Below are 15,821 nucleotides of genomic sequence, written 5' to 3'. Positions count from 1 at the left end.
CTATTTCTTGGTTCTCCATTCTTTCTTCCAAAGCAAGAATTTAAGTTTTTATTTCTTTCATTATTTATTTACCTATTTCTGCATGAAATATTTTAATATTGGATTTAATGTTTGGTTTTATGAATTATCTACTAACTTCCTTCTATTGAAGACAACAGACTGACCCTTATAGCCGCCGCCCTTACCCCACCAGAATATTTCCTTTATCCTCATTCTCCCAACCTGGTTTTATCAAGATGTGGGGATAGATCAATATAGTATTTAAATAATATATGACTAGTCTATTATATATATATAGATCTCCTTTCTTTTTGATCCTCTATTTATCCTAGAGTCAATAACTCCCATATTCCTTTGATATGCTAATTGTTTTCATGCTTCATCAAAGATGTAAATCTCTGTCTACAGACTCAGAGGGCAATTTATTGGTTTCATCTGTATTTTTCTGGAGCCAGTCCTCCTTCTTAGAAGTGTTAATCCTATCGTTGTTAGCCTGATTACATTCTAAACCTGCTGAAATCTTAATTCACTATTCTTAATTAATTCATTAATTTCTGAGACAGTTGGGTAATTCTCATGCCCACAGAGACATCCTGTGGTATACACTTCCAATTTCTAAGACTGACTGGAATTCTTCAAAGAGAATCAACTTCTTTTTCCCCCTGGGCCTCTAACTCCATCAATCAGTTTTACAGTTTCTTTGAGCTTTTAAGTCACATCTTACCTCTCTGCTCCTAACTTATAAAATATGTGATGCCATTTTTTCTCAGATTATTTTCAAGCTTTTTGATTGATGATTTTCTCTCTGCCCCTCAGAGTTATTAGGAAACATAATCCACCAAGATTAGTCACTAGTTCAAAATCATACTCTTATTTATCTCTTTGTTTTACCAGCTTATTTATCTTTGAAGACAGTCCATGTATCTTACTTATCTGTCTTTTTGATTCCCGCATTAAGAAGAATCTGCTGAATGCTATTGGGTACATAAACTAGAGTCCATGGGAGAGAGAGAAGGAGGTGGTACATCCACAGCCAGTCAAGATGCATCATCTGAGAAAATGATATTCTAACCTCAGCTACAGAAAGGAAGAAGCCTCAGAGATTCCTGATATTAAAGAACTAAATGGGAGAAAATTGTGAAGGCAAATATATCAGGAACTGGGGGCCACATAAATGTGACAGATGGAAGCATTGCTCATCCTGGTTTTGAATCCAGGAAGGATATAATGTTGCTTTCTTTTAATAAAAGATTTTTTTCAGTGGCTATAAAATGCCAAATTAAAAACAGAAAAGTGTGTGTGTGTGTGTGTCTGTGTGTGTGTCTCTGTGTGTGTGTGTGTTGTATAATTTTTTCCCTGTGAAGGTTTTCTCTGTGTTTAAAAAAATGGTTCTGCAAATAGCAAATACATAACTAAGAAACATTTTTTAAACATTTTGTGTATTTATTTGAGAGGTGGGGTTACAGACAGAGGGAGAGACAGAAAGAAAAGTGTTCTATCCGCTGGTTCACTCCCAAATAGCCTCAATAGCTGGAGCTTGAGCAGTGTGAAGGCAGGAGCCAGGAGCTTCTTCCAGGTCTCCCATGCGGGTTCATAGGCCATATTGCACGGCTTTCCCAGGCCATAAGTAGAGATCTGTATCAGAACAGCAGCCTAGACATGAACCAGTGCCCATATGCAATTCTGGCACCACAGTACTGGCCCCAGAAACCTAATATTCTTAAAAGAACACTTTTAAAATTTTTAACCCCTAATTCCAGAGACTGTTGCCTGTATTACCGCTGGGTTGGCCCTGGAGCCCCGACCTCGCGTTCACCGCAGCCTGCTTGCTATGGAGCCCAGTCCTCAGGGAGAAGGCCCCGTGGATCTCCCGCTGCAGCCAGGGCTGCTGGGCTGGGCAGGGACCTGGGCCCCCAGAGACACACACTCCCCCCATCACTGACACCATGGCCAGGCCCGGACCTGTCGGTGTTGGTCCCCCCCAGGACACTCCCCCTCCCAGGATCGTGCAATAGTCAGTGTCCCACCTCCCAGTGCACTGGGCCGCAGGCACCAAGCCCACCTGCCCATCTCCTGTCCCATGGGCAGCAGTGCCTGTGCCAGGGTGACGTCGACAACCATGTACAAAGCCACCGCAACTGCTGCCGCTCTGCCACCTGTACAGAAGAAACCGAATCTTTTTCATATTCTAATGAATCTATGTGAGTTTTTGATAGAAAAAAATAGAATAATGTAGTGTAGTAGTGTAGAATAATGGATAGGCATTTGGCTTAGCAGTGAAGATATATGATAAGATGCTTACATCTTTTTTTTTTTTTTTTTTTTTTTTTGACAGGCAGAGTTAGACAATGAGAGAGAAAGACAGAGAGAAAGGTCTTCCTTCTGTTGGTTCACCCCCCAAATGGCCGCTATAGCCAGCGCGCTGCGCCGATCCGAAGCCAGGAGCCAGGTGCTTCCTCCTGGTCTCCCATGCGGGTGCAGGGCCCAAGGACTTGGGCCATCCTCTGCTGCCCTCCCAGGCCACAGCAGACAGCTGGACTGGAAGAGGAGCAACCGGGACAGAATCCAGTGCTCCAACTGGGACTAGAACCCGGTGCGCCAGCGCTGCAGGCAGAGGATTAGTCTAGTGAGCCACAGTGCTGGCCGAGATGCTTACATCTAATGTAAGAGTATCTGGGTTTGAGTCCCAGCTCCACTCCAAATTCTAGCTTCCTGTTAGTGCAGATCCTGGGAGGCAGCAGGTGATGGCTCAAGTTGTTGGATCTCAGCCACCTATTGGGAGACCTGGATTGAATTCTTAGCTTCCATCTTTACCCTGGCCCAGTCTCTGCTATTGTGAATTTTGAGAGTAAACCAGCAGACAGAATTTCCCCCACCCTCTCTCACTTTCACTTCCTCATCCTCTTTGTCTCTGCCTCTCAAATAATAAAAAAGAAAGAAAAATAAGTTGCGTTACATAAAAACCTTAAAATAGTATGTAAAACAACTATTAGTGTTCCCTTGGGATAGTTTATGCTTAGTGACAATAGCTTGACTAGTCTATGCCAACATCCAGGCAAGGTACATGTGTCACCTTCTTCCATTCTTTATCAAAATTAGGTCACTCACCTCTGCCTACTTTACTGATCTGCAACCACTTTTACCAATTAAAAGAATTATATTTATATCTGAAACTCAGAAAATGGCTTTCAGGCCAGTCGGGTCTCTTAAATTGAACAAATATATAACTTTTCAAAGAAACCAAATCTTTCTTACTTGCATATGATTTCAGGGAAGGCTAATCTCCTTTTCTTTGTACATTAAGCTAAACAGATGATCATTATCAACTATCTTTGGCAAGTAATTCCCTCAAAACTTCCATTTTTATAAAGAGTCATAAAGTCACAATCTTGATACTCTGGATTTTATCTCTTGCTTTTAGGACAGGAAAAAATAAATTCCATAAAAAGCTTAATAAAATGTGGTCAGCTCTTTAAATCCAGCTCCAATGGCTTGATACAATATTTTTCACAGTCACATTTCCTCTGAATTCTGAACACATAATCATTAGTTAATTGAAATTGCCTAGAATATTCTCTGTAATACAAAGCAATGTTATTCTCTAGAAACCATTCATTAAAATTTACTTTAATAAACTAGTGGATAAGTTAGAATTCTATGCAAATATTTTCATAGGCTAATTGACTGATTCCACCAGACTATAACTCTTGCTGTAGACTGAAGAAAAGAGATATTAAAGCTATAATATTGAGAGAGCTAAAAGGGAGAATGAATTGTCAATGATAGCAATCAAAAACCAGATAAAGAGAATCCATGAATTAACATCACATTTGCGGCCGCCGCCACCGCCTCCGGGCCAGCACCGCTGTGCGCCCGCGGCGCGAGGCGTGGGAGGGAGCGCGGTCGCACGGTGCTGAGCCGCGGCCCGAGTCCTCTGACTGCTATGGACAGAAGAAAGAAGCTAGGAGTATTTTAAAAATCGTTTGATTTCTTCACGGAGTTATTGTGGCCTTCTGAACTGTAGAACTGGCGCTCCCGAGTCTTCCAGTTACAAATGCAGTGCCTTCCTCCACTTCCCAGAGCCCCTCAAGAGTAACGGAAGGGGAGTCCAGTCATTGTTACGAAGCTCCACAAGGAAAGTGAACAGCATCTATATCGTCGCCTTTGCCAGCGTGTTGTATTTAGAGACCTGTTGTCCCTTGGTTTTCATAAGAATATGACAGATACCTAGCATCTAGCAAAACAATGGCAGCTGCTTACCTCGACCCAAACTTGAATCACACACCGAATCCCAGTGCCAAGACTCACCTGGGTCCTGGCATGGAGCGCTCCCCTGGTGCCATGGAGCGAGTATTGAAAGTCTTTCATTACTTTGAAAGCAATAGTGAGCCAACCATCTGGGCCAGTATTATCAGGCATGGAGATGCTACTGATGTCAGGGGCATCATTCAGCAGACAGTGGACAGTCACAAGGTAAAGCACGTGGCCTGCTATGGATTCCGCCTCAGTCACCTGCGGTCCAAGGAGGTTCACTGGCTCCACGTGGACATGGGCGTCTCCAGCGTGAGGGAGAGTATGAGCTCGCCCACCCCCCAGAGGAGTGGAAGTAAGACGCAAACCTGCTTTGGACTGATGCACATCTGCTTTGTTGTCATGTTAAAACATGCGTAAGAGGATAAATGTGTATTCTTAGTTTTCATTATGACGCCTGTACAAAAGCAATTGGTTAGTCATTGCAACCTGTGACCTCTTTAGACCTCTGTTCAGCCTCTGGCACTCCTTGAGCCATCTGGTTTCATTGTGTTGTGATGCTCGTTACTGGGCACATTTCTTGTCTGTCTCTCAACAGAACCCAAGCCCTTAGTCTTTTTGCTGTCTGATCCTTTATCTCTTGGTGTACCCCTGAGGAAAGTATGCCTAATTACCTTAGTATTGGGCTGTGTAGCTTGCTTCCTGCGGCCCAGTAACCCCCAGCTCCCCTTAAAGAAAATGCTTCTATATTTGGTATTCATATGGAACATTGAAACTGCAAAGTGATCTTTTAGTTCCTAGTACTGAAGCATCAGTGAAACTGAAATTATTTCAAAGTGAAATAAAAGAAGTCCCTATAACCGTCTTTCTTCTGGTTCTCCCATAGTAATTTTTCTCCATTGTTAAGTAAATCAAAATATTAATTGATAATTGTAGATTTAAAGTACTGAACTTCAAAAGAAGTATAAATTGTAAAAATGGGCTTCTTCCATGGGGTTCTCGTTTTTATAGCTAATACCACAGAAATAAAGATGATTATGAACTGACAAGTTCATTCTTAATGTCAGTAACTGTCAGTACAAAAATCTGAATCGATTAGGATAGATGTTTTGAAAGAACACATACGTGTAGGTGAATAACTTCTTTTTCTGCCTTCCCCTCTACCCCGCCCCCCCCATTCCTGTCTTTGTTGAGAAACTGCACACACTTGCTCTCATATGCTGATTCACTTCCCAAATGCCCACAGTGGCTCCAGGCTTGGGGCCAGAGCCAGGAGCCAAGAACTCAATCTAGAACTTTCATGAGAGTGAGAGGAACCCAAGTACCTGAGCTGTCCGTCCTGCCTCCCTGGATCTGGAAGCTGGAAGCAGGAATTGGACCCAGGTGCACCGATACGGGACATGGATGTCTTTAACTAGTGTCCTAACCAGTAGGCAGTGTCTGCCCAAATAAATCTTAAGTTGAATAAAATCTTGTCCCAGTTACAGAATTCATCAGAAAAGTACAGGTATATTTTCAAAATTTTTCAAAAAGCTGGAACAGAACTGGCAAAATATTCCTTGGGAATGCAGTTGGATTTGTTTTTATCAGTGGCTAAAAAAGATTTTATTTGAGAGTTGATCTTTATTATTTAGTTAAGTAACCAAAATTTTTAAAACTTGGAAAAATCTAAAAGATCCATTAAAAATATCTGCAGCCTCCGCCTGTCTATAACTCTGCCTGTCAAATAAATTAAAATCTGCAGGTATTTTTATTGAACATTGTTCTATAGTAATGTGAGAGACAAACATCATTATAATGATAATCTTAATGCTAATGAAATATTCATTAGTTCCAAATCTCTGAGTATGCTAGCTTGATTTCTGTTCTTTTCAGCCGTATTTCAAGTAAAATCCAATCTACTTTATTTAGCGGAGCCTGTACCCATGTGAGAGAGCTGGAAGAAGCTCCTGGCTCCTGCTTTTGGATTGGCCCAGCTCCAGCCATTGAGGCCATTGGGGAGTGAACCAGCACATGGAAGACCCCTGTGTCTGTCCCTCTCTCTTTCTGCAACTCTGCCTCTCAAATAAATAAATCTTTAAAGAATAATAATTAAAAAATTATGAAGGCCAAAAAAAATCACATTTGCAAGAACTCTTTGCTATGGAGATTGTCTAAGGAGCAAGGTGGCTAAAGACAATAAAGTATGAGGGCTGGTGCTGTGGCATAGTGGGCTAAGCCTTCCCCTGTGGCATCGGTATCCCATATGGGCACAGTTAGTGTCTGTGCTGCTCCTCTTCTGATCCAGCTCTCTGCTTACGGCCTGGAAAAGCAGTGGAAAATGGTTCAAGTGCTTGAACCCGTGCACTCTCATGGGGGAACTGGAAGAGATTCCTGGCTCCTGGCTCCTGGCTTTTACCTGGCCCCGCTGTGGCTGTTGTGGCCATTTGGCTATTTGGGGAGTGAACCAGCGGATGGAACACTTTTCTCTCTGTCTTTCTCTCTATCTGTAACTCTGCGTCCCAAATAATTAAATAAAATCTTCAAAAAAGACAATAAGGTACTTTCCTGGGAGTGAGGTAATGCAAGTTTTAATCTCAGTTCAGCTACTAAATAGGTTTTTTCTTCATTTACTGAGAAGTTGAAAGGAATAAGTTCTAATGATCAAACAACCTGTGTTCTAGTGATCCCACACCTGGTTAGCTCTTCCCTTGTGAATATCACCCTCATTATGAATCAACTCATTTGAACACTTCTGCCCTTGCATTCAAAACCACTTACTATGTGTGCTTCATTATCACCACATTACACACACACACACGCACACACACACACACACTCTGTCAAACCTCAGCACATTCATCCATAAATCCCAGCCTTTGAGATATACGGACTCAATGGAGCATGCTGGCACTCTCAGACTGGGAGAGGTGGAGTTGAGCTGGCATGACAGCATTCCCAAGTAGAACTCCAAGACTGAAAGATCAACATCTCATTCAGCATTTTGTGCAACCAAGAAGGACGGAGGATTGTGCTTGAGTTTCTATTCTTCAGTATTTTAAGTTTTTCATTCCATTCTCTTCTCACTTGCACAATTTCTGAAGAGAAGGTCAATGTAATTCTTATCTTTGTTCCTCTATAGACATGTTGTTTTATATCTCGCCCATGACTTCTTTCAAGATTTTTACTCCAATTTTCTGACATTTGAATATGACATTTCTAAATATTTTGTCATTATTCATGCATGGTATTCTCTGAGCTGCTTGATCTGGTGGTTTGGTGTTTGTCACTGGTTTTGGAAAAATGTATCATTAATTTAATCTCCAGCAATTCATCAGTTATAGTTCAGGTTTGCTGCTGCCAAGCTGTGAATCTGTTTATTATTGTCTCTCCAAGTTGTGGAAAAGCCATTTGCTCTGTGATTTCAATTCTCTAATAGATCTGTGATTATTTGTGGACCTTTTCATTGTCCCGTGGTTCTCTTGTTGTGAGTATGAGAGTGTCAATTTCTGAGTTCTTTACATATCAGACTGGAAACTGAAGTCTCAGTCTATCGTTTTATTTTCAAGACTTAGTTATTTTTGTTTGAAAGTAAGATTTAGGGAGGGAGGGGGGAAGGAGAGAGGGAGACAGAAAGAGAAAGAGAGAGAGAGAGAGAGAGATCTTTCATTTTGTAGCTCACTTCCCAGGTGGCTGCAACAGGCAGAGCTGGGCCAAGCCAAAGCCATGAATTTCATCCAGATTTCCCACATGGGTGGCAGGGCCCCAAACATTTGGTAATCAAGATATCAAAACTATATAAAACATCAGGAGTAACAAATGGAAAAACCATCAAAGACAGAAAAATTGTCGATATTTTAAACCACATATTTAGAAATATTTAATTATTTATTTCAAAGATAGAGTGATATGGGGACAGTGCTGTGGCATAGTGGGTAAGGCTGCCACCTGTGGTGCCAGCATCCCATATGGGCACCAGTTCGAGTCCTGGCTGTTCTGCTTCTGATCCAGCTCTCTGCTGTGGTCTGAGAAAACAGTGGAAGGTGGCCCAAGTTATTGGGCCCCTGCAACCATTTGGGAGACCCGGAGGAAGCTCCTGGCTCCTGGCTGGCTCCTGGCTGGCTCCTGCCTTCGGATCAGCACAGTTCCAGCCATTGTGGCCAATTGGGGCGTGAACCAGCAGATGGAAGTTAGTCAAGTGGTAGTTTTGACATGAGTTACAGGCATTAAAACAATGGTCAAAATTTCAAAAACTGATTCATTCTAGTTGCTATAACATTTCAGAAATGACTTTAAAGAACAGGGGAACAGATTTGGGAGAGTCAGTGTCCATGCTTGCTAATATTAGTCACTTCACATGAAATTGAAGAGTTAATTAGAAGGAAGAAGGTACCAGGACACCAATGGGAGAATTTCGCCCTAAGAAATTGGGGATGTACACTATTGAGGTGGTTGGGTTTAGGAGAATAGTTAAGATGAGCTAAGGCCAGAGAGGATTCAAAAGAAAATTTGGGATTTTATGAAAGACCAAGACTGGACTTTTCTCTACTGGAAGAGTTGTGATGCTTTTCACCCCAGAATTATGGGGGGGGGTCATCACAGAAAATATTACAAGTCACCTGTTTTGTTTTGGGTCCTAAATATTAATGATGACAAAAAAGGGTAGTAGATTACAAAAATGGCTACAATCTCTCATTCTCCCTGCATCTTTGCCCTTTGCACTTTGACTATACACCATTTCCCATGACATAGGCATCTACCTTCCTTCCCCTTAAATATAGCTCACCCTGAAGCTTGCTCTAGGTTTAGGCAGTAGAGTACAGCAGGTTAGCATGTCAAATCTGAGTCTAGGCCTAACTTCTACTTCTCTTCCACTTGCATTGGATACACTGTTTCTGACCTCCCCACACCTAGGTTTGATATTCCTCTTTCATTATTTCATGAAACTTTGCTCACATTATTTCATGGTTCTCATAAATATATTGGAATAATAACATTATATTGCTTACCCTCTTCTCTATCTCACTAGACTTTAAATCTCATGAAACTAGGGATAAAGAGAAATAAGTTCATTTATGACTTTTTAAGAATTAGTAGAGAATCTGACATTTGTTAGTACTGAATGTTTATTGACTAAATAAGTACATGGGGATGGCTCACAGTGTATGCAAGATGGACACCTGTACACAGGTTATACAAAGGTAACTATTAAGAAAGGAAAAATTACTTCAAGTGATGATTTCACCAGAGAGGCTGTGGATGAGGGAGATAATATATGAGTTTAGAGAGTGAACAAAACTATAAATCAGGAAAAATATGGTTGAAAAAGTTCTATGGGGTTCAACAATATTCATCGATTTTAGACAATGAAATGCAACCAACCATGGTCAGTTTCATAGATCCTTCTAAGAATGCCTGTCTCCTGTTGCACAAGAAGAAATGCATGGTACCTACCTCTTCACTCCTTCAGTGTATCCCAAATTCCCGTAAAACTCTATTTTAGAAATAGAGATGTGCAGGCCAGAAAATAGCTCCAGGGTGACAAGAAGATATCCAGAGACAATCATCTACTCTGGAAGTAGGGAGGCAGGTAGGTAAGGTTGACTCAATATTTATTCTAGAATTCTTGGATAATCTTTGCCATGAGACAGGTTTCAGAACCTGAGAAGACAACAGGGAAGACTGGGGTATTCAGTGGTTGAAGTCATGACAGACACTAGGTCTGCTCTCTCCAGCAAGCTCCAGAGTTCCATAGCAGAGATTTGAATACATGGAGCCAAGGCACCCTCTGTGCCCTCAGAGTGTGCTGCATTCAGATGGTCACTCATCTCCAATGTGTTGGATTTCCTTCATAAAGGAAAGCCCTGGGTGACAGTTAATGACCATAATTTTCATGGTTTTCCAGATATTTCTTCAAGAACAGCAGTTTGGATGGACATTGTTACTCTCAGAGCCTTCAGAAGTTCATTTAGTTTTATTACCCCCCAGGCTGCCAAGCAAACCAACAAAACACCCTTTTTCTCCTAATGGGTGGAAAGCTAGGAGATGTCAGTTTGGGCAAAGAAAAATAATCAGGGCATGGTAGGAAGCTATAGTTCTGATTCTTGGGTTTTCTGTAATTATTTTCAACTCTGAGATATTGACTGAGATGAACTGGGCCAGGGTCTCCACTGATGTTTTGCCACAGGTAAGCCCTAATCTGAGTACTGACACCTCTTCAGCATCTCCTCTGAACTAGTAACACAAGATGCCAGGAGAACTTTTACACAGAGTTTCCTGGGCCCGGGTTTTCAGGATAGGAATGAAGACAAAGGATGTTGGTTTGTATGACTTTGATGTTTAGTGTTTTCACTCGGTGTTCCTCACTTGACCATCTCTCTAGCCCTGAAGGAAATATACTAATGCTGTTTCATGAAATTGTACAAAGACATTGGTACTGTGCATTCTGACTAGACACGAACAGAAGTCACACAGCCTGGATTTCAGCACAGCCCAACTGACTCATGACAGCCACCAATATCATTACTGAAAGAATTGCCAATGAAAGTTGGACTCTAACCACTTCATGCTGACCTTGCAAGGGCCCAATGTTGCATGCCTTCTCCTAACTTCTGCTTTCCCAGGCATTTCCACATCTTTTTTTAAATTAACTTTATACACAGAAGATCAACTCTATACTAAGTAAAGATTTCAATAATTTTCAGCCCCCCCACAATATAACAAAACTGTTTGAGAACAAGTTTTATAGTTAATTCTCATAGTATAACTCATTAAGGAAAGAGGCCCTGCATTGGGGAGTAAGTGCACAGTGATTCTTGTTGATAATTTAACAATTCACACTCTTATGTATGATATCAGTGATCACCTGAGGCTCTTGACATAAGCTGACAAGGCTATGGAAGCCTTTTGAGTGCACAGTCTCCATCAGTATTTAGACAAGGCCATAAGCAAAGTGGAAGTTCTCTCCTCCCTTTGGAGAAAACTACATCCTTTATCGAGGGCCTCTTTTTTTTCCCTGGGGTCTCATTCAGAGAGATCCTTCGGTCAGGACTTTTTTTTTTTGTCACAGTGTCTTGGCTTTCCATGCCTGGAATGCTCTCGTGGGTTTTTCAGTCAGGCCAGAATGCCTTAAGGGCTGATTTTGATGTCAGAGTGATGTTTAGAGCATTTGTCATTTTCTGAGTCTCCTGCGTGAACTGCTTCGCATGCTGGAACATTCTCTCCTTTTTAATTCTATCTATTGTTTTTACTAGACACTTGATCTTATTTATATGATCCCTTTAACACTTAATTCTATCTATATGATCAATTAAGCACTTAATGCAATCACTTTAACACTTAAAGTGACATTATTACCACCCAACTTAATGGGATTTGGAGTCCCATGGCAAGTTTTTAGATTTACCCTTAGAAGTAAGTCTGTAGGAATGTATGCAGAACTATACAGCTCCTCCCTCTCTTATTCCCACTTTGTTTTTTGCTGGGATCTATTTTCAATTGATTACTTAATTCTGTGTTAAGTAAAGAGTTCAACCAATGGTATTAAGAAGGAAAAAAAACCCTGTTTTCTGAGAGTCAAGACAAGTGCTATTCAAGTCATTGATTCTCATAGTATCAATTTCACTTCTACAGATTTCCTTTTAGGTGATCTTTTAGTTGTCACAGATCAGGGAAAACATATATTTCACATTTGGGACTGGCTTATTTCACTAAGTATGATGTTTTCCAGATTCATCCACTTTGTTGCAAATCACCAGATTTCATTTTTTTAACCACTGTGTAGTACTCCATAAGTACATATCCCATAATTTCTTTACCCAGTCTAGTTGATGGGCATTTAGGTCGATTCCCTGTCCTAGCTATTGTGAACTGATTGAGCTGCAATAAACATGGGGGTGAAGATAACTCTTTTATTTGCTGATTTAATTACCTTTGGGTAAATTCAGAGGAGTAGGATGGCTGAGTCCTATGGTAGGACTATACTCAGCTTTCTGAGGTATCCCCAAACTGTCTTCCATCGTGGTTTTACTAATTTACATTCCCACCAACAGTACATTAGGGTACTTTTTTCCCCCACATCCTAGCCAGCATTTTTTGTTTGTTGATTTCTGTATGAAAATCATTCTAATGGGGGTGAGGTGAAACCTCATTGTTGTTTTGATTTTCATTTCCCTGATGGCTAGTGATCCTGAGCATTTTTTCATGTGTCTGTTAGTCATTTGGATTTCTTCTTTTGAAAAATGTCTGTTTACATCCTTTGCCCATTTGTTAGGCGAATGTGATAACCACTACACTACGGAAACTCACACCTTTTCCCATTTGTTCACTGGGTTGTTTGTTTTGTTGTGGAGTTTCTTGATCTCTTTATATATTCTGGTTATTAATACTTTATCAGTTGCATGGTTTGCAAATAATTTCCCCCAATCTCTCAGTTGCCTCTTCACTTTCCTGACTGTATGGAAGCTTCTCAATTTGATGTAATCCCATTTGTTAATTTTGACTTTTATTGTCTGTGCCTCTGGTTTCTTTTCCAAGAACTCTTTGCCTGTGCCAATATCTTGCAGAATTTCCCCAATGCTCTTAATAATTTAATAATTTGATGGTATCAGGCCATAGATTTAGGTCTTTAAACCACTTTGAATGGATTTTTGTGTCAGGTGTAAGGTAGAGACCCTACTTCATACTTCTGCATGTGGAAATTCAATTTTCCCAGAACTATTTGTTGAAGAGACTGTCTTTGCTCCAGGGATTGGTTTTAGCTCCTGGTTGAAAATAAGTTGGTTGTGGATACTTGGACTGATTTCTAGCATTTCTATTCTGCTCCATTGGTCTCTCCATTTGTTTTTGTACCAGTACCAGGCAGTTTTTTTTTAACTTTTATTTAATGAATATAAATTTCCAAAGTACAGCTTATGGATTACAATGGCTTCCCCTCCCACCCACAACCCTCCCCTTTCCCACTCCCTCTCCCCTTCCATTCACATCAAGATTCATTTTCGATTCTCTTTATATACAGAAGATCAGCTTAGCATACATTAAGTAAAGATTTCAACAGTTTGCTCCCACACAGAAACATAAAGTGAAAAATACTGTTTGAGTACTAGTTATAGCATTAAATCTCAATGTACAGGACACTAAGAACAAAGATCCTACATGAGGAGTAAGTGCACAGTGACTCCTGTTGTTGACTTAACAAATTGACACTCTTGTTTATGGCATCAGTAATCACCCTAGACTCTTGTAATGAGCTGCCAAGGCTATGGAAGCCCCCTGAGTTCACTGACTCTGATAATATTTAGACAAGGCCATGGTCAAAGTGGACGTTCTCTCCTCCCTTCAGAGAAAGGTACCTCCTTCTTTGATGACCCGTTCTTTCCACTGGGATCTCACTTGTGGAGATCTTTCATTTAGGTTTTTTTTTTCCCCAGAGTGTCTTGGCTTTCCATGCCTGAAATACTCTCATGGGCTCTTCAGCCAGATCCGCATGCCTTAAGGGCTGATTCTGAGGCCAGAGTGCTGTTTAGGACATCTGCCATTCTATGGGTCTGCTGTGTATCTCACTTCCCATGTTGGATCGTTCTCTCCCTTTTTTATTTTATCAGCTAGTATTTGCAGACACTCTTCTTGTTTATGTGATCCCTTTGGTTCTTCGTCCTATCATTATGATCAATTGTGAACAGAAATTGATCACTAGGACTAGTGAGATGGCATTGGTACATGCCACTTTGATGGGATTGAATTGGAATCCCCTGGTATGTTTCTAACTCTACTGTTTGAGGTAAGTCAGCTTGAGCATGTCCCGAATTGCACATATCTTCCCTCTCTTATTCCCACTCTTATATTTAACAGTGATCACTTTTCAGTTAAGTTTCAGCACTTAAGAATAATTGTGTATTGATTACAGTATTCAACCTAAAGTATTAAGTAGAACAAACAAAAAAATACTAAGAGGGATAACATATTAAGTTGCTCATCAACAGTCAGGGCAAGGGCTGATCAAGTCACCATTTCTCATAGTGTTCATTTCACTTTAACAGGTTTCTTTTTTGGTGCTCAGTTAGTTGTCACCTATCAAGGAGAACAAGTGGTATTTGTCCCTTTGGGATTGGCTTATTTCACTAACTGGAATTCCTAACAGGGATCACTTTTTCAGTTAAAATTTAAACACCTAAGAATAATTGTGTGTTAATTACAGAGTTCAACCAATGGTACTAGAACAAAAAAAATCACTAAAATAGATAAAGTATTACATTGTACATCAACTGTCAGGACAAGAGCTGATCAAGTCACTGTTTCTCATAGTGTCCATTTCATTTCAACAAGTTTCACCTTTGGTGCTCAGTTAGTTGTCGCCGATCAGGGAGAACATATGATATTTGTCCCTTTGGGACTGGCTTAATTCACTCAGCATGATGTTTTCCAAATTCCTCCATCTTGTTGCAAATGACCGGGTTTCGTTGTTTTTGACTGCTGTATAGTATTCGATAGAGTACATGTCCCATAATTTCTTTATCCAGTCTACTGTTGATGGGCATTTGGGTTGGTTCCAGGTCTTAGCTATTGCGAATTGAGCTGCAATAAACATTAATGTGCAGACAGCTTGTTTGTTTGCCAATTTAAATTCCTTTCGGTAAATTCCAAGTAGTGGGATGGCTGGGTTGAATGGTAGGGTTATCTTCAGGTTTCTGAGGAATCTCCAAACTGACTTTCATAGTGGCTTCACCAGTTTGCATTCCCACCAACAGTGGGTTAGTGTCCCTTTGTCCCCACATCCTCGCCAGCATCTATTGTTGGTAGATTTCTGAATGTGAGCCATTCTAACTGGGGTGAGTTGAAATCTCATTGTGGTTTTGATTTGCATTTCCCTGAACTGTCCAGTTAAAAGACACCGATTGGCTGATTGGGTTAAGGAACAAAACCCATCTATTTGCTACTTACAAGAAACACATCTTTCCAACAAAGATCCATACAGACTGAAAGTGAAAGGCTGGAAAAAGATATACCATGCCAACAGAAATGAAAAAAGAGCGGGCGTAGCCATCTTAATATCAGACAACATAAACTTTACCATAAAAACTTTTAAGAGAGACAAAGAGGGACACTATATAATGATTAAGGGATCAATTCAACAGGAAGATATAACAATTATCAATGTATATGCACCTAACTACAGGGCACTGGTTTATCTAAAAGATTTGTTAAGGGACTTAAAGGGAGACTTAGACCCCAATACAATACTATTGGGGACTTCAATACTCCACTCTCAGAAATAGACAGATCATCCGGACAGAAGATCAACAAGGATACAGTAGATTTAAATGACACTATAGCCCAAATGGATCTAACAGAAATATACAGAACTTTCAATCCTACAGCTAAAGATTTTACATTCTTCTCAGCAGTACATGGAACCTTCTCTAGGATTGACCACATACTAGGCCATAAAGCAAGTCTCAGCAAATTCAAAAGAATTAGAATCATACCATGCAGCTTCTCAGACCATAAAGGAATGAAGTTGGAAATTAGCAACTCAGGAATCCCTAGAGCATACGCAAACACATGGGGATTGAACAACATGCTCCTGAATGAAC

The 15,821-nt window shown here is 40.6% G+C and overlaps 1 protein-coding gene across 1 annotated transcript; it reads left to right on the top strand.

Annotated features, from left to right (window-relative positions):
- Positions 1-4,108: 4,108 nt before the first annotated feature.
- Positions 4,109-4,713, top strand: LOC127493005 (focal adhesion kinase 1). The gene is given in 2 exon segments (XM_051854499.2): positions 4,109-4,570; positions 4,573-4,713. Coding segments are annotated over 2 exon segments (363 nt in total). The 5' UTR covers positions 4,109-4,245; the 3' UTR covers positions 4,611-4,713.
- The last annotated feature ends 11,108 nt before the right edge of the window (positions 4,714-15,821 follow it).

This window comes from Oryctolagus cuniculus, chromosome 1 (genome assembly GCF_964237555.1).
Source record: "Oryctolagus cuniculus chromosome 1, mOryCun1.1, whole genome shotgun sequence".
Classification (NCBI taxonomy): domain Eukaryota; kingdom Metazoa; phylum Chordata; class Mammalia; order Lagomorpha; family Leporidae; genus Oryctolagus; species Oryctolagus cuniculus.
The sequence above is the reverse complement of the archived record's forward strand: the minus strand, read 5'-3'. Positions and strand labels throughout refer to the sequence as shown.